General features: G+C 38.0%; 2 protein-coding genes across 3 annotated transcripts; both read right to left on the bottom strand.

The window, feature by feature from the left end:
• Positions 1-389: 389 nt before the first annotated feature.
• On the bottom strand, positions 390-9716 carry LOC115981768 (protein TIC110, chloroplastic). The gene is made up of 15 exons (XM_031104119.1): positions 9021-9716; positions 8096-8155; positions 7791-7914; positions 7615-7683; positions 7415-7513; positions 6924-6990; positions 6362-6426; positions 6183-6277; positions 5667-5794; positions 5456-5556; positions 3901-4117; positions 3547-3701; positions 2473-2598; positions 1385-2371; positions 390-1237 (listed from the first exon to the last, which is right to left on the bottom strand). The coding sequence occupies exons 1-15, from the start codon at positions 9527-9529 to the stop codon at positions 995-997; spliced, it is 3045 nt and encodes a 1014-aa protein (XP_030959979.1). The 5' UTR covers positions 9530-9716; the 3' UTR covers positions 390-994.
• Positions 9717-10237: 521 nt separating this feature from the next.
• On the bottom strand, positions 10238-24394 carry LOC115981754. Of its 2 annotated transcripts, XR_004089448.1 has the most exons (10): positions 24187-24394; positions 23844-23891; positions 23589-23658; positions 22767-22857; positions 14503-14564; positions 11970-12244; positions 11853-11886; positions 11646-11777; positions 11339-11469; positions 10716-10802 (listed from the first exon to the last, which is right to left on the bottom strand). XR_004089448.1 is itself a non-coding variant. In XM_031104104.1 (9 exons), the coding sequence occupies exons 2-9, from the start codon at positions 23889-23891 to the stop codon at positions 10612-10614; spliced, it is 903 nt and encodes a 300-aa protein (XP_030959964.1). In that variant the 5' UTR covers positions 24187-24381; the 3' UTR covers positions 10238-10611. The 2 variants fall into 2 exon arrangements, 1 of the variants encoding a protein (XP_030959964.1); XM_031104104.1 differs by lacking the exon at positions 11339-11469 and having other exon boundaries at positions 10238-10802; positions 24187-24381.

Here is a 24394-nt window from a genome sequence, read left to right as displayed (position 1 = left end):
ACTAAAAGTGCTTAATAGATACTCCTATTTAGGAACTAACAGGGTATTTCCTAAAAATAAAACAAAAAAATGAGAGTAAAATAACATTTTGAATCCATTGGACTTTGTTGAATAACGGGCAATGTCCTTCAAAAAAATAAAAAATAAAAATAAAAAATAAAAACAAGCAATATGCACTAGGTAAATTCTGGGGTGACCTAACTTGACCCCATAGAACCTCTTATACTAGCGCCATATTTGATTGCTCTCACCAGCATCCATTCAGTTTACCAGAAGGTTAACGCATGGGTAAATTCTGGCGTGATCTAAGTAGGAGCCGAAGGAACTCTTGTGAGTTGTGACCATGCAGAGTCCAATACCACCATACATTAAGGTTTGAAGCTTGAAGCTTGAACCAATGCCTTTGGGTATGCTTAGCAAAAGATTAAAGAACCAGTACCAAATGGCACAACCTACACAATAGTATCCACATTGCATATCATGTGGTTACTATTTAGAAAATCTTCCGAACATTAACGTCTTTTAAGAACATAGGCAGGACCTACATGCCATAAAGCCAATGTTTACACACAGACCAAACGATTAAATCACCTAAATGATTTCTAAAACATGTTAATAATCTCAAATATATTCTGCTAATTTGTGTGGTGTTCTATTCCCATGCTTCTTCCCCTCTGGCCTTGTTCAAGCTCTGCGGGTTAGATGGTTGTATTATTGACTTTTGGTTCAGTAAAGCTTTGTTTTCTAGCAAAACAAATAACCTCAAACATATTCAATATTTTGTTGGAGAAAAGTATGTCAAAAATAGACTAAACAGAACAGTTCTATTACTACTTCTATGGCTCTTGAATTTCATGTGATGTCATTGAAAACTAGCTACCCTGATTTCGTCAAACTCTTTTCTTCACCACCACATACGATTTTCTCTCCCTTTGTCCAAGTAAACAGGCTGATAAAACGAGCCAATTGCCCCTTGAATGTGCCTTCACCACACTCAAAATACAAAATTCTCTTCTTCTACACCAACAGGACCATTTCTATCCCCCATCTCCTGGAGAGCAGCTGCCATTGAATCATCTATCCCCAACAGAAACTGCAGCCGAGACAGTTTCTCTGGTGCTGGCTCACTCTTGAGGTATATGGTATAAAGATCGGCTAGCTCCTCTGGCACCTCCCATGACACAGGCGTGGCAGGTACAGCTTTGTCACAAGCCAATAAGTCATTAAGAGAAGAAACCTGCAACGGCATAAAGAAGGCTTCAAATCTGACCACCCACACATTACCAGACTATTATAGTACATGTGACTACCATTGAAGGATAATCTTACCAAACAAATTAAATAAATAATGAATGGGAATAAAAAGTTCATGAAAAATCCTTACCACTCCTTTTTGATTTCTCTGCCTTAGCAGGGACACGGCCTGAATCAAAGAGTTTGATAATCTACTTTGTGCAAGCTGAATAACAACACGTTTGGCCTTATCAGCATTGACGCTGAGATCTGATGGGATTTTTTCATAGACTTCCTCCTCATCAAACTCTCCAGTGCCTGATGAAAAAATTTCATCCACAGTTTTTTTGAAGAGGTTCTCTCGCAAGCTCTCAGATATCATGCTATCTAATTCAACACCTGCTCCTTTAAGTTCTCTTATCTGCTTTATCGTAAGCCTTCCTTGACCTACAGCTGTTTCAATGGCAGCTGCCATTTTCGTAGTGGTTATGCTCTTTATTATCTTCTGTGCATATTGTGGAGGCAAGCCAACTTGCTTCTGCAACTCATCAAGCTGCTCTACTCTGCCTTTTGTCAACTGTCCGTCAGCTAAAATCACCTCTGCTTGTTGCCTAAAAGCCTGCTCAGCTAGGCTCCTATGTACTTCCACTATCTCATTAGCACCCAAACCCAGGATCCCACCAAGCTGATTTAGCAGAACAAACTCAGAATCATCCTTTTTTGTAGTTATCTCAGCACCAAAGGGAATCTTGGTCACTTCACCAGTAAGGCAATAGAGCAAGTATGCCTTGTAAAGGTCAGTCCTCTCTCTCTCTGGAAGGTCATCTTTGAGAGTTATTTCTGTCTGGCCAGGCTTCCCCAACTTTGCAGCAAGTTCCTTGCCAGGTCGTATTTTCCTAAGCGACTGAATAGATTCCCATTCCTCATCCTCTTCAAATTGTTTTTCTTCAACTTGTTTGGCTTCCTCCTTTACAGGTTCTTCTGATGAGGTATCAGATGACTCCCCTTTTATATCTGCCACCAATTCAGTCACCACTAAAGTGTTGAAAGCTATCATCTTCTTAAGTACTTTTGCAGTCTCAGTACGATTCCCAGCAGCCCGTGCTTGTTTTATGTAGTTGATGAAAATCTGTCGGACCTTAATAGCAGTGATTTGAAGAAAAGGGGGAACATGTTAAATTTGGACTCAAAACTTTATCTTTAAACCACCAATTTAAAGCATTTAAAGTGTATACTCACTGCCTTGCTAGCAATAGACATGGCAATGTCCCTAGTCAGCCTTAAGCCATGTGCTGCCTTTCGCACAGATTCCTTGACATCAGCATCATAACCATCAACACCAGAAGCAATTGCATTCTTCACAGCCTGGAAAATAATACATACAATAGCATAAGTCAACAAATTGGTTAACGATATTACTATCAACTATCCCAACCATCATTTTGTGATACATACAAACAACAGAATTACATAATCTTTTCCCATATCAAAGCATCTATAAATTTTACTATATTGCCATAAACAGATCTTCAAAGAAAATTAGTTACAAAAATCGAAACCAAAAAACAATCTTCCACAACTGTAGTAAAACTTTTTTCAATATTACTAAAAACTAGTCCAATGGCAAACTTAACATCTAAGAACTTCATTTCTAGATAATATAACCAAGTTCCATCCCTTATGTCTGACACAAATGTTAAGTATATCTTTGATGTGGAATGTCCCTTGATAAATTTCCCAAACATTCATCTTTGGTTATAGCTATTCAAGAAACAGTTACAACTTACAACCACAGAAACATGGCGCATCACATTGATCACCCCTGAGAACCACATATCAATTGAAGTCCTCCACAAGAGTTCACTTTTCCTTTCTACTAACCATACTAATATCAGATATGTGCGTGTACAACACTAACAAATTTGATCCAGCAAAGGGAAAGATGAAGCTCTACCCACACCTATCTCCAAACAGCCTACCCCTTAACAGTGTACCATACTATCAAGTTCTTGGTAAGGGAACTTTTTCGGTGAGAAATGTTGAATTGCTCACAAGGGTCCCCATCATAAAAACATAGAACCTTTCCAGTTCCCCATCAACCTTTATAATTCTAAATCTCAAGTGGAAGTACAAGAGTTGGGATGTAAGTGCACCAAGAATAGAGAAAAACTAAGGATTGCATTTGACATATCATGAACATAAATTAATAAAATAAAATGATAATGCCATGGAAAGATCTACTTATGCTCTGACAACCAGATATTACATACAAAAGAAGATAAAGGTAACCAAAAAGAGAGAGAGAACAGTTACCTTTTCAAACAAACTGCCACAGATATCTGAGTGGGCAGCTTCAACAGTCTGCTGAGGTACACAAAGCATGACACGTAACCTTAGCAAGGCAGACACTTCATCCTCATCCAGTTCTCCATCATTTACACATTGCTGAAGTTTTTGTCGGTATATTTCTTAGGAAAAAAAGGACATGTCAGATACTGATACCAAAATAAATTATTATACATATGCCATTAACAAGCAGCAAGAAATTTTAGCAACATAATCAAGTTTGCATGACTACATATTGCAGAACTTAAATGACACTTTACACAAAATATATATTTTGAAACGCAAAAATGTAAACAAGACCAGGATTACAATATATATTACCTTCATGAATCTCACTGGCCTTTTGTGGATCAAAGTGCAAGTCATCACAGAGATTTTGAAGGAAGGCTGCTTTGCTATCTGCCATTTCTAAATCACCACCAGTGACAGCCTGTGCAAGCCGCTTACGGTATACCTTTGAGGTAACATCTAGTGTAATGGTTTCTGCTTCTCGTTTGCCCAAACCAAATATATTCCTCAATTGATTTAATGCAGCAAGCTATATCCAAAACATACATATGTATTAATAACAGGAGGATTGTGTAGAATTTAAAAAGGAAAAAAAAAAAAAAAAAGTTTTCAACATAAGAACAAAGCCGAACAAGAGCAACCAGGCACTAGAAAACCACAAAAACACAACAAGCATGATTGATACAAGTGATGAAAAATATTTAATTATTTACCTTATGGAGGAAAATTATCTTGCCAACACCAAGCAATGAGATTCAGTCATCCATTGCTTGGTGTTTTAAAAGCATTTTACTATTTATCAAGTTTTTCAGACTTAAAAATAATGATAAAGACAATGTTAAGATGAGATAAAGAAAAATATCAATTGTCATACAATTTTATTTTAATAGAGTTCATTTAATTTTACAGGTCAACTACAAATTATTTTAGCTCCTATTAGTTAACTAAGATTATAGTATTATATTTCATTTACAAGAGTCAATCCAAGAGCCTTTTAACTCAACTGACACCTCCTAGTGTTTACAACGGAGATATTCAGGATTCAAATACCCCCTCCTCCAACTATTGAATTATCCCCAAAAAAAAAATCATTATCAAGAGTCCAGGTTATTTTTACAGTTCAATAATTGAGCTTTCCTAAGTCAATTAGAAATAGGGTTAAGTCAGTTTTTTTTTTTAGGTAATCAAAGTTTTATTGCATAAAAAAGTACATCGTGTTCACAATGGTGAAACCTTTTGTGCTTAAAACAAATACAAGTAGCTCAAGAAGATATACAAACAGAAAGAAGACAATCAGAAATGGAAATACATTGTGTAGTTGATATAAGTTTGCTATATGCTCCTATGAAGACAGTTTACAATTTTTTTAATCTATAAAAATTCCATTGAAATTTCCCAATGATTTGGTTTTGATTCTAGCTAATGTTAGGTGCTAATTCCTAGGCTTTCTTGCTTGATGTCTATTCCAAGAAAGCCTAGGTGCTGATTCGTAAGGTTTTTTTTTTTTTTTTTTTTTTTTGTTGGGGTTACTGTTCAACTTTGGTGTTGCATCCGTTTTGGTATTGTCCTGCATCACAATCTTAGTTATTAACCTAGAGGATTGGAGATGACTCTCCATTACCAAATGATAAGGGATCAACACCAATAAAAGCAACAATAGAAAGATCAATTGGAAGCACCACCTATGACTTTTCTTATACAACAATTAGCATCTATCAAATTTTCAATACCATATAATTATGGAAGATTTGCCATGGACAGGTTTAGGTGCAATTATAAATTATAATATTATGAAGAAGGTTAAAGTGCACACTCAGCTCAAAAACAGAAGATGTTCATTTTTAGCAAAATTTTCTCATTTGTTCACCTTATTCTCTTCTATGCGACCGCTAGACAAAGAATCTGAAACATAAGCTCTATAAAGCAACTTCAAGTCATCTATTATTCTGTCAGCATCAAAGTCGCCACCTAAGCCAAAGATACAAATTAATACCAGCTCAAGGATTTGGAATGTCCAAAACTCAGCTTTGAGTGGCTTTGGTAAACATCAAAACAAAAGGTTCAGTTAGGATACCTACCTAGTAAAGAAACCGGGCCAAGCCCAAGGGCAAAGCGATCTGCATCTGGATGGTTCTTCAATGAGATAAGCAAACTATTGAAAGCTAGTATCTTGTCGAGCTCTTCCACAGCTTCTTTGACAACCTTGCTGAAAACCCTATTTTTTGTTAGATTATGCAAGTGATACACATCACAAACTAATAATGAATCAAAACTTCCAACAAGACTCAAATATACAGTACAAAGAATTTTCCATGACAAAGATATTTAGAACAAAAGGCATGTACAGAAGCAAAAGCATTGAAAGAGGGGGAAAAAAAAAAGAGATTATTTATCAAAAACAAAAATAGGGGAATAAGACCCGGCATTCAGGTGTATAAAGGAGTGGTACACATGATTGAAGGATAATTTTCTACAACTAGATTACATAGAAGAGTATCCTGCCAAACATAATGTACTTATATATGATAGTGTCTGAGTTTGTGACACATGAAAACATCTATAACTGCATTTATTTCAAGTAGCAGTGACCATACACTGATCTTGTCCTGGACTTGAGTATTTTGAGCGCTGATGAAACGTTTTTTTCCACCAGCCTTCTTGCTTGTTCCTTAAACAAGTCCATGGCAAGCTGCAATGAATAGAATATATCACACATAGAACAATTTCGAACCAGTTACGTATATTAAATCAAAAGAGTTGAGAAGGAAGGTACCTCATCAGAAAGTCGATATAAACGCTGTGCTTCTCTAAGGCTAACAAGCTGCTCCACGTCAATATCTAAAAGCAACATATAAGACTTTATTTACCATTCAGATTTTACAAAAAGTAGGACAATTACTGGATGATTATTCAGCCAAAAAAGAAATGACCATTACTGGATTGCAAGTAGAGAAACTAATACTGAGATCATTCACCAAAATATTCAACTCTATGCATGTATTAAACCAAATAACTACATTAAAAATATTCTAGCATTAGAAAAGAAAGTAATCAACAAAGAGTATTATTTATGTCCAAGAAAGTGGACCTATATCGAATATGATTAGATCTCTATCATCCCCTGCTAAAATTATAAATTAAGCATACAATGCAAATTTAATCACAACATGCTGTTGATATCCAACAAACCATATGCCCTATTAGGGATAAAAGTTAAGCACACTACTTTATAAACTGCTCAGTGTTTGCAATCTTGCTTAGCACAAAGTTTCATTAATATGATACAAAATTTTTCACTAGTCACTGACAAAGACCTTAGTGCATGATGTATTTACCTTGGCCAACTGATTTTAGCTTAGAAGCATACAACCGCTGGGCATTATCACGGATAGCAATCTCAACCTGACAGAAAAGATTATTGTTGCCCACTTAGTAAATTAATGATAAAATGCATTAATTTACATTGATCAGTGTAAAATTCAACAGACTGAATCATGCAAAAGAAAAAATATAGCAAGAGACTATGAGAAACACAAGAAATTTGATCAGTGTCAACATTTGATAAACTGTGTTGGAAGAAAAAATTCACATTGCAGAATGCACAGCACCATGATTGAAGTATATGTCAACAAAAGAGACCAAGATTGCCAACAAAATATAGCTCAAATGGAATTTCCTCCTATAATAATGGGATGGAGAATTGAGGCTGCCTTGAACCAAAAACCCATTGGGTGCTTGTATTCCTTAGCCAAAAAAAAACCCAATAGAAACCAAGATCACAAGTTACTAGCTATCAAACTAGAGCTAAAGATCAATGACTAATTACCTGAGAATCAGTGACCTTGAAGACACGCTTCCAAGGTAAAAGGAAAGATGATGCTTCTCCAAACACAAGAGTTGAAACATAAATGAGCTTCTGAAATGCCTGCACTGGAGACATGCTAATAATGGTCAAGCTCCATATCTTCGACTTAAGTCCTTGAGATTAATAGGTAATAATTAACAATAATAGCACATATGACCTACCCGACGCTGCTCTACATCACCATCACGATCTCCAGTTTCAAGCCTTTGCCTAAAGAGTCGCCTACCAATCTGTAAGCCACAAACATTATTTCATTATGATTTGAAATTTATTTCACAACTTAAGCATTCTCAAACTTTTTGAGAGCATAAATACAGAGAACGCACAAAAGAAATACCTCCATATGCATGGCAGCTGCATCTGGATCATCAATGCCCAGAGCCTTTTTAAAGTTAATTATTGTGTCAGCCTCATCACCTTTGAGTTCTTCACTTCCTGGAGGAAGGACAGAAGACACGAACCTGAATGACAAATTGATAGAGAATATTACCAAGAAAGTCAAACATAATAGTTGAATTACACAGTTTCAAATCTTATACCAAAATCATATCATAGCACATCTCAAATACAAATGATCCCCACATAAAATTCGTAAAAGATTTCATTACTCCCCATATGTGCACAACTAATCATTTGACTTACTGGCAATAAATATCACAGAGCTCCGCATTAAATGCCTCATCTTGTTTGCTTACTCCATACCTGAAAATTAAAGTAGGAAGTCAGAAAAATAAAATGTAGGCTCTTATAATTAAAACAAAATTGAGACTTGATCATAAGTCACTCTCACAACCCCCAAATGGTACAACCTCCCTCTTTCAGGAAGAGTAGCGGACCATAACAACAAATTTGCAGCTACACTTGGTCGTACGCAGTGCAAAAAGGTCCCACTTTTGTGGGGTCTGGGAGAGGTCTGGTACACTTGAAAAAAAAGACTCCATTTTCAACCCAAGAAGGCAGATAAATTGTAGCTCAGAATGCATTCTTGTGCAATACCCAGATGCAAAAAGAGTCATATACTCATATACAATATGGAAATGGTAGTTCCTTCTAATAAAAACATTAAAAAAAAAAAAAAAAAATGATGTCCAACATAACCTTCAAATGCCACACATGACACGCCAAGCCCCATGAAACTCAAATCAGATTTTCACCACAGATTATATATTAAAGCTCTTCAACCAATAAATTAATATGTATATATAAAAATAAAATATAGAAGGCTTTGACTTTCTGGTTGACTCTTTCTAATGTTGCAAAGTAAGCTTTTGAAATTCAATAATTTTCCATTTCCATTTTCACATCCTCATCATTATATTAATTTGATTTTTAGTACATGTTAGTCAAAACCAATTAGAACTCATCGTTTTATTAGAATAAAGCAATTCACAGCAAAAAAAACTCGTCTCCAAAATTCTAATTTACTTAGGCCACATATTTTCTTCAAATTCTATAACTTTATTATTATTATTATTATTTTTTTAATTGCTATACATATACATACACACACTAGCTATCAATCAAATCACAATGGAATGAATGAGTGTAAACAAGAAATTGAACTTACTTCTTGGCAATCCTTTCAATATCGTCCTTGTTCACAACCTTAGGATCGTCACATCCCGCCACGTAATTATGCAAATCCGCGGCAGCAACGTCCGGCACAGCCGCACTCACGGCATACGCGGCAGCTGCAGCAGCCGCGCCGAGGGCGGCAGCTCCGCCGACAGTGGCGACATTACCCTGAGCCTTACCGAAGCGAGAACCCAAGCCGTAGCCGGCGGCAATGGCTGCGCCGATTAACAAGGCGGAGGAAGCCAACCTGACAGGCGGCGAGAGGCTGGCCACCAAAGGCTGAATCCCGGTGAGCTCTCTTTTGCCTCCGACGAAGACTGTATTGCCCGTCGAAGGAGGAGGCGATGACGTGGAAGGCGCGGATTGGTCAGAGGAAGAGTTGCGAGGGACTGAGACACGGAAACGGCGTCGTCTGTTGAGGTTGTTAGAAGTTCGGAGAGGGTTGAGGAAAGTGGAAGAAGAAGAAGAAGGTGAAGCGGTTGTGAGAGTAGAGGGATTCATTGTGGTTCCTCCCTCTGTCTCTGTGTGTGGAACGACGTCGTTGGAAAGAAGGGGCTTTTTATAGGGTTTAACGATGGAAGAGGAAGAGAGGGACTGAGAAATAGAGAGAGAGTGAAAATGTAGATAGGAAAAGACGAAGAGTAGGTAGAGATAGAACAGAGACTAGAGGGAATGGAGAGATTGGGATTCTATGCGTTCTGACTCACGGTATATATAATATACTATTAGAAGTAGTGCTAATCGGCTTATTGCAAAGTGTAGTGGGATTGGGCTTCTTTATACATGGGCTGTAAATGGGCCTATGCATGCCCCATGTTGGCGTGAAGGTTTCTCTTATGTTTCATGACAAACATCATATAAGTTTATTGATTACCTGTTTGTATTTCACCTCAAATAGATTACAGGAAATTTTGTGGAGACATGCATTGAGGCAGATACAAAAAGAGAAAGCTATTAGATATATTGATCCTCGAGAAGGAGTTGAGATAACTAAATTGTTCAGCATACTATATGCACTTCAGATCTACCGCTTGCTCAGATACCATAAAAAACTTGCACAGTGATAATCAACATATATATAGACTGGCTCAAATACCACTGCAGTGGTGAGTCTAAACTCATTGTTGTAGCTTGGAACATACATCAGAGCCCACTTGCCACAATATACAGAAGAACTGTTATATATTCTAACCAAAAAAATAAAAGAACTTGCACAAATCCTCAATATTTTAATTTCAATACAAATCATCATTAAAACATCATAAACCACCTCTAAGTTTTAAAGATAACCACTGCTTTTATATAAGCAAGTTGTATATCAAATACATTCTGAGATTTGTTTATCTCTAGAAATTCATACTGTCAATCAATATATCTATGAGTCATTGAATTTACATAGAAGATCACAAAGTTTTCTTGAAGTTCCCTAATCTACGAGAAAATCTACCATACCACTACCTAATCTACAGCAAGAAGATAATTAGACTAGCCCATCGCAAGTCCATTGCCACAGGTGTTGATTTACAAATACTTGCAGTATTTCAGATTGTCAAAAACAACAATCTAAACTAAGAAGAGGACCATTAATGGTGCAGTCTGATAACACGGGATACCCTTTCAAAGAAGATAGGGCACATGCTTGTGCTGAAGAGAATGACCTCTCTCATCCATTCTGGTGCTACTCTCTCAAATGTCCCCAATGATGAGACACGGTACAACAGTTCTGCTTCCTCTCCAGCAGCTTTGTCTACCCATGTAAGACTGAATGAGTACCCTGTTATGATCAAGATTAGAAAAGTAGTGATCAACATGCAGTATTTGATCCATAAGATGCTTGAAGCCAAAACTTAGTTCTGCCAAGAATTCCAATTAAGCAATATACCAGAGGCTTAATTAGACAATCAAACAAGCTTTTTCTAAGGTCTAATTGGACACAGGTACAATAAGATACTTTCAATACAACCATTCTATTTTGAACCCATATATATGTAATGCAAACATCCTTTGATTAAATCACTAGTCAAAATTTGTGTCAAACACTAGCAGTTTTTTTTTTTTTTTAGTATTATACATTTGAGGAATGGCTGATATGGTGTCCAAAGACATCATTTTGTCCAAAGATCAATAGCAAAAGTGACTGATATGTTTTACAAAGTTAAAAATTTATATTTAAAAAAGTATTTTTTTAGTATAAGCAAAGTCAATTGTATTTAAGAAGTCCACTCTGTCAAACGCATTATCATGTCTTGGAATGCTTCAGATAAAAGCGTTTATGCTACAATTTCATAGAATATCTGGAGCATGTTTTACCTATATCCAGAAATTTTGGCTCTTTGTCCGTCACCGCTCTTTTGGGTCCCAGACAACAATAATTCATCAAATCAAGATAGAGGACTTCTTACACATCCTTATGAAACAAAATAATCCTCCCACCACAACATCTATTTAACAGGGAACTTCTTGAATCAGAATATGGGTATTACAAAATGAATGGCCAAACATTCAGTTAAAAGATGTTAGCTGGTTGCATCATATTAACATCAAAGAATCAAGAAATAAAAAGAAATATGTGTACATGTCAAGGAATTGAAACTATTATTCCAGATTGATGGCTTACCACTTGATTGGTGCAGGGCTGAAATAGACATTCCCTCAGTTTGAGTAACAGCAGATAGTTTCATACCCACCAAGTACTCAACAAAAGCTTGAAACAAGCAGTTAACTGAGCCCCTTTCATTCATTCCACCACCTAAGAAACACTATAACACAATAAACCAAAAATATGCCAAGTAAAAATATCAGATATTTAATTTCCAACACCAACCTGATGTGTTAGCAGTTCTTCTACAGCATTCCGGCTGGATGATTACAAAAAATTGGTCAGAAGAAAAGCATAAAACTAATAGTTCCTGCTCAACACACGTAGGATTAACTTTTATACCTGCTGAACATTTAAGAGAGCACCACTGGGCACAGTTTCTGTTAATAAATTTTTCTCTGATTCTTGTTGCACTTGCATGGCATCATCTTGACTCTCAGAACTAAAAAGCCTGCTACGTCTTCTGGTCATTATTCTGTATGGGCTGTTGGACACTGATCTTGTAACTTTAGGTGTATTCAGACGTCCGTTGTCATTTCTGCCAACCCTTGAACTGCCAAAATTTCCCTCTAGTTGTAGTACAGTGAGCTTCTCTACTTCTTCAGAAAGAGCTTTATCTGCAATATATTCATCCTCTCAATGATGATCAGAAATTGATCAAACAAAAAATAGGAATTGATTGGTCATGTAAAGACGCCTTTTTTTTTAAAATTATAATTAATAAGTTTTATTGAGCTAAAGAGAAATGTGGCCCAAGTACACAGGAAGCATACAATAGATACACCCATGCTTAAACGCTAGAATTACCATTATTACCAACTATTACAGTTGACAACAGCAAACTTGTTTTTTGAAAGTCCCTCCAAACCAATATGTGGCAACTCAAATGAGCATCCATGAATACTTTTTAATCACATGACTTATTTAATAGTGATGTGACATGTTTAAATATTTTAACAAGTCATGTGATTAAAGTACATGTTTAAATATTCCTCCACCTTGTTTTGGAGGATAACTTTTTCCTTACAAAAATCAATAGAAGATTCACATAGCATGAGAAAACACCAAGATTTCAAAGGCTAACACAGTCTTTTTTTCATCTTTTTAAGTCCTTTAAATGTAGTCACATCAAAGCAGTACTTATGTCAACAATATCAAACACATTAACCTGCTTAATTTTGGTGAAGTGCCGATAGAAGCTCTAAACTAAGTAGGGATGAAAAAAACACCATACATACAAACATATTTGTCATAACTTTTCTAACAAGAGAAGCATGATGAAACTCCAATCGATATAGATGATATAACTACAGCTTTCAAAACTAAGTTGCACCAATTTTTATTAAACAATATGATCTCTTTGCACTTAAAAAAAGTTTGAACTACAACTTGGTTCGGTTCAACTAGAAACACAAGCCAGCCCAACCCAATGAGTTAATTGGTTTAATTATCAAAACCATGTTCGCAATTACAACAACCACACAAAAATTTAGTTATTAAAGTAACAATGAAAACTATACTATAAATTCAAATGAGAAAGTTAAGGGGTCCAAGTGAAGGCATAGAAAATGGGTGTAGGCCTGACTTTTCTGGAAATCTGGGCACTCATCATGAGCACTACTAAACTAGTGTCCACATTGAGTTATTTATCTTTCATTTACTATAATTACCTACCTTTCCTTCATTAGCCATATCACAATAAATTAAGTAGTAAGTACGCATTTGGACACACGTTTCATGGCTGCGTTTGTGTTTTATTCTTCTTTTTTTTCTTTTTTTGACCAGCATCTCTTGCACTGTTCATGGGACATGAACAGTGCATTAAGGCAAATGTACAGTGTTTGGTAGAGTGAACAGTAATCCAAAAATTATTTTTTTATTGTTTTCAGCAATAAGTTTTCAATTTTCAGCTAAAATAAGCGGTATCCAAACACATCCTAAATGTTTTCCATCGATCAATCTGAAACAGACCTCACACACCTGCATTTATCCAGGTGGCCTAGTTTAGCTCCTTTTAGCTTTCAATCTAGTTCTAGGTTTAGAATACAAGAACCAGCCTAGCTGGTTCATTTAAAGCCGATGGTAAACCAAATATCTAGAATCAAGTTGCATCTCAACATGAATTTGAATGCAAATGTTCCACATGGCACACAATAAAAACCATCTTTGCATTCTTTTAAAAAAAAAGTTATTCCATATTTTTACTTATGAATCATTCGAATCAACAAATTAATTGTTTCCTAGTACTTATCCAACAATGTTGATCATCTAGGCTGCCCACAATATCATGTGCAATAGATGATCCTCTGAAAACTCGTCTCCAATTTACCATTGTTAATCTTTTTCCTCTTGCACCAAACTTGGCACGAGTATTTGGGTTGTACCACATAAAGTGAAATTGACATCATGTTTCCTGTCTGCCCTAGATAATATATTCACTATAATTGCAGGGCTTACCATGTTCTCAAAACCAGTCAATTATAACCTTAATGCATTAGTACCCAAACAACAAAAATGAAACAAGGGAGAAATTCCTATTAAACTCATCTAGATTTGTCTAAGCTGAAACAATACTAAGAAACTCCATAATGCAGATGCTAAGTTGCTAACACATCAAACTAGTAAGCAAGTATAACCTTAATGCATGTTCTCAAAACCAGTCAATTATAACCTTAATGGATAAATACCCAGACAAAACTTAATATCTATCTATGCTAGTTTTCCACAGAAGCAAAGGAGAAATTCCTATTATACTCATCTAGGTTTGTCTAAGCTGAAAAATACTAAATCCATGATGTAGATGCTAACACACCAAACTGGTAAGCTAGTGTAAGAGTTACAAGTAGCACCAAATAACCAAATCCATATGCCTTACTCTTCTGGCTCTCTTCCATTAAACGATTTTGGAATTCAGTAAATTGATCATCTTTGGCGGACCTGAAAACATAAGTGACATATGTCTCAGACTGTTATTATTAGGCATGCAAGATATATTTGAAATTGAATATGAGAAGACCATGATTGTGAGTGCAAAATCAAATGTATGTATTATGAATAAATTAGAATGTCATAAGGGGTTTTAACTTGTGCAACTGCTAATAGTTTAAATGCTGTAATATGTCTTCTTTATAGCAGCCCATTGCCCAAAAATCATGTACAGCTTGTGTGTGTGTGTATATATTAAGTAGCTTGTATATAAATATTCATCATGCGTTAATGAAAGAACTATCATGGTTCCAAATTTACAGTTATTTAATAATGCAAACAAGAAAGAATTTGAAAAACAATATTAAATACCAAAAGATTCAATATTTATGGTCTGATACCATGATTGCTCCCACCCTCCCCCCTCCGCCCCACCACTCCTCTAGTCAACAACAACTTCCTCCACCTCCACCCCTAATACATACACAAGCCAATCCACCTTTTGTTAACTTCCCTAACCTTCCCTTTTTCTTCCCTCCTTCTCAAATCCCTTTCCCACAGCCTTGTTTTTGGCCTAGTCAGTTTGGTCAATACTTACCACACCACACACCGACCCAACCATCCTTACCCCCTCTGAACCCTAATCCTCCTAAGCCGCCACCTTCTTCACAATCCAAGCCTTCACCTTCACATGGGGAAAGGGGAAATTCTGCTTTTTTTCGCATTGACACAAAGGCCTTCTTCTTGGCTTTTGATGGAGGACGTATGGATTCTTACTCCATTACAGAAAGACGGGGAAGGTACCATGGTTCTATCCGGGTAGGTAGATCAGGATTGGACTGGATCATTGCATGCTTGGCTGAGTTACGCAGTTGGGATTTTAGCAAGCAACATTATTTCAAACGGTTTCATGAGAATTATAAAATTTTGGAGTGCTCTAGTAGGTTGAATAAGGGTGGCTGTTTTGTGGAAATCTCTGAGTATCACAATGGGGCTCGACGTGGCTGCTTGCGTGTTCCAGAAGGTTTTCAGAAGGGTGGCTGGGCTTTTCTTGAAATGAAGTTATGTGAATTTTTCCTTGGTAAACTTGTTTCTAGGCCGGGGAAGGAGGTGGTTGCCGGCGGTGGTAGGGGTGCAAAACCTACCGGTAATCCAAGAAACCAAGTTTGGAAGGACTTTAATGATCACGTGAAATTAGGAAGTGATTTAGATTTGGAGAAGCAGTTTCCTAAACTAGCTGGTACGTTAAACCAGAAGGAGGGATTTGGGGGATTTGATTTTATCCCAAAAACAAATATCTCAACTCACCTTGTTTCTGGAAGGCCAACACGTGTGTCTACTTTGAAGTGGACTAGAGCCCATTTTTCTCTACACATATCAATGGATCTTGATGGAAGGGGTCAACGTGAGGTGAAGTGGGCCAATTTTGTTCAGCCCAAGTCTGGTTTAAATGATAAAACATCTACTGAACTTGGGCCTATTAAGCAAGCAGATGGTGGCTCTTTTAAACAGGCCCAAGAGGCCCATTTTGGTGACTTAACCCAGCAGAAACCACAAGGATTGTCACGACACTGTGAGAGTGGAGAGGTATCGGGCTTACCAGTCAGCATCGAGAAGTCAAACTTAGGTTCCGGCGAGATGGGAGAGGAGTTTTCAACCTCCGATGGAGGTTCCGACACGGTGGTGCAGTTGGGTTTTGTTCAGAGGGGTGTTTCCGGCGAGATGGGAGGGGCTTCATTAATTCCCAGCGAACCCGATAGGGCAGTGCAGAAGCTGGTTGCTCCAACGGGCTGTTCAGGTAGTGGCGCCGAGGTGGGAGAGGAGTTTTCAACCTCCGATGGAGGTTCCGACACGGTGGTGCAGTTGGGTTTTGTTCAAAGGGGTGTTTCCGGCGAGATGGGAGGGGCTTCATTAATTCCCGGCGAACCTAATAGGGAAGTGCAGAAGGTGGTTGCTCCAACGGGATGTTCAGGTAGTGGTGCCGAGGTGGGGGCTACTTCTGGTGTATCAGTTGCCGGCGATCCAGTGACGGGGGGACCGATAAGTGGGGCTGTGGAGGTTTCGCCTGTTTTGAGCTCCGGTGATCACCCCAGATTAACTGAGGCTGTGTCGGAGTGTTTGACGAAACCAGAAAAGAGGACTGAGGTGTCTTGCCATCAGCCTTTACTAGAACATAACAGGTTTTCTCCTATTTTTGAGATAGTTTCGGGTTCTTTTGATGAAGAGACGCTGGTGTTGAATTGGGTCAATCCTACGGAGTCGGATAGGGATGAGGAGGAGCTACGGTTGATGGAATATGTACCGTTGGCTCAATGGGATCCTAATGGGGGTTTAGCGTTAATGACTGAGGAAGTTGTCCCAGTTGATATCTCTATGGAGGATGATTTGGAACCTTCGGCTTGGGTAAGTAAGAAGGTCAAGGGCTTCGGTAAGTGGGTGGGCTTCCCTATAGATTCCTGTGAGAGGCAGTGTGTTGAATTTTTTCAACGACTTGAGAAAGTATGGGAGAAACAAGCTGAGGCAGGCAGTCTTCGTCGTACTGCTTCTTCCTCTACAAAAGGTATGAGGGAATTACGGAATTTAATCTCAACAGTTAATTATGATGGTCTAGCTGGTAAACGAAACAGGGAGATTGTGAAATTCAGTGGGTTGGGCTCTGTTGGTTGTCCATGAATCTGAGACTTCTATCTTGGAATGTGAGAGGATTTAACAATCCTCATAAGAGGGATACTGTGAAGAACTTACTAAAAGAATGGAAGTGTGAGGTTGTGTGTTTTCAGGAAACCAAACTGGACTGTACTAATTCTGCTGCTGTGAAAAGTCTTTGGGGCAGCTCTTTTGTGGACTGGGTGGCTTTAGATGCCATTCACACAGCGGGAGGTATTCTTGTGGTATGGGACACAAGGGTGTATGAAAAAATTGATTGTGTGGTGGGTAGCTTTTCTGTTTCGGTCTTGTTGAAAGGGGTGGCAGATGGTTTTGTTTGGATTTGCACGGGAGTTTATGGCCCAAATGATGCCGGTTTGAGGGATGCTTTTTGGGCAGAACTTGATAGTGTGAGAGTGAGGTGGAGTTCAGCGTGGTGTGTTTTAGGTGATTTCAATATTATTAGATACCCGGCAGAGCGTCTTGGGTGTAATTCGTTTAGTCCAGCCATGTTCAATTTTTCGGACTTTATTGAGAGGAATTTTTTGGTTGATCTTCCTTTGGTTGGGGGTGAGTATACGTGGTTTAGAGATTCAGCGAACCCTGCTATGTCTCGCATAGATAGAGTTTTGGTTTCAGCTGATTGGGAGGAACACTTCTTGGATGTAATTCAAAGGCCTCTTCCTCGGGTGGTTTCCGATCATTGTCCTATTCTGGTGGAGGCAGGAGGCTTGGTGAGGGGGAAAAGCCCCTTTAAATTTGAGAATATGTGGCTAAAAGTGGAGGGTTTTGTGGATCGAGTTAGGGGCTGGTGGAACAGTTATCATTTTGTGGGATCCCCTAGTTACGTTCTCGCCTGTAAATTCAAGGCTCTTAAAAAAGACTTGAAGCATTGGAATAAAAATATTTTTGGGGATGTGCATTTTAGAAAAAAATGTTTGTTGTTTGAGCTGTTGAATCTGGATTTGAGAGAAGGAATGCAAGTGCTGACTATGGCAGATAAAGCAAGAAAAAGTGAGATTAAGGCGGAAATCGAATCTTTAGCTTCTTTGGAGGAGATTTCTTGGAGGCAAAAATCAAGGGCTTTGTTCTTAAAGGAGGGGGACAATAACACTAGGTTTTTTCACAGGCTTGCTAATTCACATAGACGAGCCAATACCATGAGGGGTGTGGAGGTTGATGGCATTATGTATGAAGATGACTCAGATATTCAGGATCAGGTGGTGGGGTTTTATAAGAGTCTTTATCAGGAACCTGAGGATTGGAGACCCACTGTTGATGGGTTAGATTTTGCTAGCTTGAATGAGTTTGATAGGCTTTCTCTTGAAAGGGAGTTTGATAGGGAGGAGATCATTGCTGCTCTTCAGGAGGCCGAGGGTGATAAGGCTCCTGGTCCTGATGGCTTTACCATAGCTTTCTTCCAAAAGTGTTGGGGTGTGATAGAAGAGGATGTTATGGCTTTTTTTGCAGACTTTCATAGCCAATGCAACTTTGAAAAATCTTTGAATGCTACTTTTCTTTGTTTGATACCTAAGAAGTTTAAAGCTGTCAATATTAAAGATTTTCGGCCCATTAGCCTTGTGGGAAGTTTGTACAAACTTCTGTCTAAAGTTTTGGCGTCTAGGCTTCGAAGAGTTTTGGACAAACTTATTTCCAACTCCCAGAATGCATTTGTAGGGGGAAGACAGATTCTGGATTCTGTTCTTATAGCAAATGAATGTTTGGATAGTAGATTGAAGAGTGGTGTTCCGGGTGTGATCATTAAGTTGGATATAGAGAAGGCTTATGATCATGTAAATTGGAATGCTTTGTTTTACATAATGGAGAGGATGGGTTTTGGGGAGAAATGGGGGAGGTGGATGAAGGCTTGTATCACTTCAGTTCGTTTCTCAGTGCTTATTAATGGGTCCCCGGCTGGCTTTTTTGGTAGCTCTCGTGGTCTTCGTCAAGGAGATCCTTTATCTCCTCTTTTGTTCTTGTTGGTGATGGAAGTGTTGAGCAGGTTATTGAGGAGGACAGAAGAGGGTGACTTTCTTAGGGGGTTTCAGGCAAGCCCCAATGCAAGAGGAGGTTTGCATATCTCTCATCTATTGTTTGCTGATGATACTATTATTTTCTGTGACGCGTCAAGGGAACAATTATTATATATAAGGATGGTGTTGATCTTTTTTGAAGCTATTACAGGCTTAAAAGTAAATGTTGGCAAGAGTGAAGTTGTGCCAGTTGGTGAGGTTGGAAATTTGGGTGCTTTGGCTCGCATTCTATGTTGTAAGGTTGGGCATCTGCCTATGTCTTATTTGGGAATGCCTCTTGGGGCTCATTTTAAGGATGCTTCGATCTGGAATCCTATTTTAGAGAGGGTGGAGAAAAAGCTTGCTGGTTGGAAGAGGTTGTATTTGTCAAAAGGAGGTAGGCTTACTTTATTGAAGAGTACTTTGTCGAGTCTCCCAACTTATTATCTATCGCTGTTTACAATTCCGCAACACATAGCAAATAGATTGGAGAGGATTCAGAGGAATTCCCTGTGGGGGAGTTCTGATGATGTTTTCAGATATCCGCTTGTTGCTTGGGATAAGGTTGTTTGGCCGGTGGAGATAGGGGGTTTGGGGATTCGGAAGATTGGGCTTTTCAATCAAGCTCTACTTGGGAAATGGCTTTGGCGATTTGGGAAGGAAGTTACTCATTTATGGCGTCAGGTAATAGCCACCAAATATGGAGAGGATAATGGAGGTTGGTGCACTAGACTTGTGAGAGGGACTCATGGTTGTGGGTTATGGAAGAATATCAGGAAAGGTGCAGGCAATTTTTTTAGTCATGTGGTGTATGAAGCAGGAGAGGGCAATCGTATTCGGTTTTGGCACGACCCTTGGAGCGGTCCTACTCCTTTGAAGGAATTATACCCGGAATTGTTTGCATGTGCTGTGGTTAAGGAAGCTCTGATTTCTGACATGTTAATCTTTGCACCAGACGGGGGAGGTAGGAGTTGGAACTTCTGTTTCCGTCGTAATTTTAATGAAGGGGAGTTGAGGAGGTTTTATTCTTTCTATGGGCATGTTTCTGCCAAGATTCCTAGTGGGGAGGGGGAGGACATTTTGATCTGGCAATTGAATCGTAATGGTGTTTTTGATGTGCGATCCTTTTATATTGCTTTATTGAAAGCCCCTTCTGTTTCTTTTCCTTGGCAGAGCATTTGGTGTGTAAAGGTACCTAAAAGGGTCTCTTTCTTTTTATGGACTGCTGCTAGGGGTGGGATTCTTACTATTGATAATCTGGTTAAGAAGACCTTGCCCCTTGTCAACTGGTGTTGTTTATGTAGGTGTGATGAGGAGACTGTGGATCACCTTTTGATCCATTGTAAGTTTGCATCTGCTTTGTGGAGTGAGGTCCTTAGTATGTTTGGGGTTCAGTGGGTGATGCCGGACACTATTGTTTCTCTTCTTTTTGCTTGGAGGAATTGGTTGGGAACTTACTCTTCAAAGGTTTGGAATTTGGTACCAGCTTGCCTTATGTGGTTAGTATGGAAGGAACGCAATACCCGAACTTTTGAGGACGTTGAGAGTTCTATAGATAAGTTGAAGACCTTGCTTGTTAGGACTTTGTTTGAGTGGTCTCGTATTTGGGGGCTTACGCATTGTAGTGCCTTGTCTGATTTCCGTAACTCTATTAGTCTTTCCTTATGATTTGACTGTATTTGTTTCAAGGGCAGTGTGTTTACAATCGTAAACACATTGTTCTTTTTCATCAATAAAACTCTTATTATCTATCAAAAAAAAAAGTTTAGTTTAGTTTTTTTTTTTTTTTTTTTGATAGGTAATCAGAGAACTATTATTAATGAGTAAAAGATGAATAGCACAAGTTGTTCATGATGATGAACAACAAGAAATAGATGAAACAAACAGCAAAACAATCTGGAAGTTAATCTAAGGGAAAACATAAACTCAAAGAGAGAAGAATTAGTAAAACCTCAACAATGAGACCACTCAAAAAGACTAAACCTTTAACTTATCCAACGTCTTCTCATTGTCCTCAAGTGAGTGACGATTTCGTTCCAACCAAACAATCCATGTTAAGCACCCTGGAATCAAATTCCAAATGTTTGAATTATGCTTCCCAAGCCACTAATGCCAACAAGATAATAATCCCGCCACCGATCCTGGCATAACCCAATGAATACCAAAAGCTTGAAGCATAAAAGTCCATAAGGTATGTGTAACAAGACAATGAAGAAGAAGGTGATCCATTGACTCTCCATCACAACAACACATACAACACCGATTGCCAAAGGGCGACCCCTATGCATGAGATTATCCAAAGTGAGAATCCGAGCATGAGCAACTATCCACAAAAAGAAAGCCACTCGCTTAGGAATCTTTGGTTTCCAAACACCCTTCCAAGGAAACAAAGAATTCGGAGTACCCGAATCGCTTGGTAGTAAGACCAGGTGTCAAACTTACCATCACCTTTGAGCCCCAACAAAGAGTATCTCTCCTATCACCCCGAGGAATACGAGTTTGGATAGGCTAAAGTAGAGAATAAGATGCAGCTAGCTCCCAATCTTTAAAAGCTCTATAAAACCTTAAATCCCACACTCTAACAATACCCCCTTCCGGAATCCACAAAACCTCAAAGATGCAAGCATCCTTGGCAGCTGAACACACATAGAGCTTAGGATAGAGATCTTTTAGGGTATTATCACCAATCCACCTATCATGCCATAAGCGGATACGAGTGCCTTCACCTACTACAAAAGACAGATGCTTAGAAAAACTCTCCCACCCTTCATGAATGCTTCTCCAAAGGCCACATCCATGAGTCCTCCTACAAACTTTCGTACTCCACCCCACTTGACCCTCACCATATTTTGTGGAGATAACTCTCCACCAAAGGTGGGTAACTTCATGCCCATATCTCCACAGCCATTTCCCTAATAAAACTTGATTAAATGACGCCACACTTCTTTAACTTAGAAAGTTGCTAGTTCAGTTTTAATTAAGTTTACTGGAATAGGGCAATTCAGTATTTTCTAGAGTTTCTGAAAGGGGCGGTCCTTGGCTGTACTAAAAAAACCCATGAGTCTTATTTTTGTTTAAGAGCCATTTTCTATTTGGTCTAGAAGTTCTTAATTGCTATTCTTTATTATTAGTAATCCTAGTCTTTCTAGGATTAGGTTATTTAGGGGTCCTAGTTCTTCTAAGAAAGGATTTAGCAATAGCCTATATAAAGGATTCATTGTAGTCAAGAAGATTGATAGAGAGATTGATTTCAATAAAATTCTAGCAGCTTATTTAAGCTTTGCGGGTGTGATTGCCTAGTGTTTTAGCTTTCTTTATTTCATGTTCAATTCATTATTTTAATACTAAACAGCCATCAACACATTCAAGGTCTCATCAAGAATCTAGTTTAGCGCCAAATACCTAAAAATCCTACATCAAAATTGGTATTAAAACCCATTTAAGCTTTTTCCTGCATCATTTTGGCTCCACCAAAAGTTGAATAAATGGTGCTTTATATGCAGGGGGGAAATACATGAAGTAAAGCAAAAGGTTAGTGGAAAGTAGGAATGCATACCTAATTGAAGACACTTCACTTCTCAAGTCATCAACCTGAGCACGCAACTGGTCATTTTCGTTTTTCAGGTGTTGTATCAGCTCCTCTGCAGCTGCAACAAGTGAGAAAATAAATGATGAAGCAGAATAAGCTTAAAGCTTGAGTGATAACTATAATTACGTTAATAGCAGTAGAGTGCAGTCCAATTGATGACACATATTACTAACTTCAATTAAGATTAAAAGGGCTCTCAATGCATAGGCAAAAGAAAAACCACACTTTATAGGGTTCTTTTACATCTAGTCAGCAGCAAACTATTCTATTAAATGAAAACCTCTAAGTGAGAAGAGAACAAAGAGGCCATGCCTAGTTTTGTCCAAAGACTCATCAAATTAATCGAGCTAAAGAAGCACACTACTAGAGAGTAGAGACACAGCTTCGAACAACCATGTCGATTAAGGAGGGCAATTCAAAGGTAGTTGGAACTTCAAGTTTTAGCCCAGATAAGAGTAGAATAGCAAAGTAATTGGCATCTAAAGACAGCTCATAAAATTTTATTTTACCATTTCACAAACCAATTGGCACAGATGACCGAGAGACCACATACAATGTTCCGGAAAAACCTTACAAACATTGATCTTTAGCTTTGCAAGCATAGGTATTGGACCCAACTTGGGTCAGCATGTTTTTCAAATTTTCGTTACAAAGTATACAACTAAGGTGAGTTAATTTGAAACAAGAAAAAAAAATCATAAAGAAAAAACAGTTCTTTAAGATTGGAACCAAAAAAAAAAAAGAGAGAGAGATAAAACACTGAAAGTATAAACCCAAAAAAATACATACCATTCACATAAGTCACAAATTTCACTTCTTGATCTTTATTTAGCTTATCCAACTCAGACCATTTTCTCTTCTGCCAAAAAACAAGAAGCATATATATGAAGAAAAAGAAAAGGAACAATATCGACTCCAAACTAAACAAGTTTGTCAATTTCTCAAGAACTAGTTTGCCGTAATCGCAAAATTTTCTCAGTGACCAAACATAGCATCATTAAAATATAATAATAAATAAAAAAAAATACACATTGTCACATTAACCTTGAGTTTAGTGTACTTATCGTAGAGCTTCGCGTACAGAGCTTCCATCTGCAAAAACTAATTTGATTAATAAAGCAAAATAAGAATTAAAGAATTTAGGTAAAAATAATACTCCGTATAAAAAAATAAATAAAAAAGTAATCTCTTAGTTCAGAGCAAAAGAAGAATTTCTGAATGTGTAGGAAGCAAACAGCAAATTTTTCGGACAACGAAAAATCTCGTACACATTTGCAATTTAAAACCGTAAGACATGTTTGGGTGCCGGGAAAATTGTGGCGAATTCTCGAAATGGGAAGAAAGAAAACCCTAGAAATTCGAAGCTGAGTTGAGTGAGTGAACAAACCTTCGCCGTAGAAAAAGTGCCTGTGTGTTTGTGTGACTGTGAGTCGAGAAAGCGCGGGAAAATGAGGTTTCAAAAGCGGAGAGAGAGAGAGAGAGAAAGAGAGAGAGTGAGGTTTCAGTTCCAGTTTCGGTGAGCAAAGAGAAGAGAGCGCTTTTTCAAGTTCGAATTCGAACCGGTCAGGTTGGCTAAAACTAAACAACAAGACAGT

Source organism: Quercus lobata, chromosome 1, assembly GCF_001633185.2.
Source record: "Quercus lobata isolate SW786 chromosome 1, ValleyOak3.0 Primary Assembly, whole genome shotgun sequence".
Lineage (NCBI taxonomy): Eukaryota > Viridiplantae > Streptophyta > Magnoliopsida > Fagales > Fagaceae > Quercus > Quercus lobata.
The sequence above is the reverse complement of the archived record's forward strand: the minus strand, read 5'-3'. Positions and strand labels throughout refer to the sequence as shown.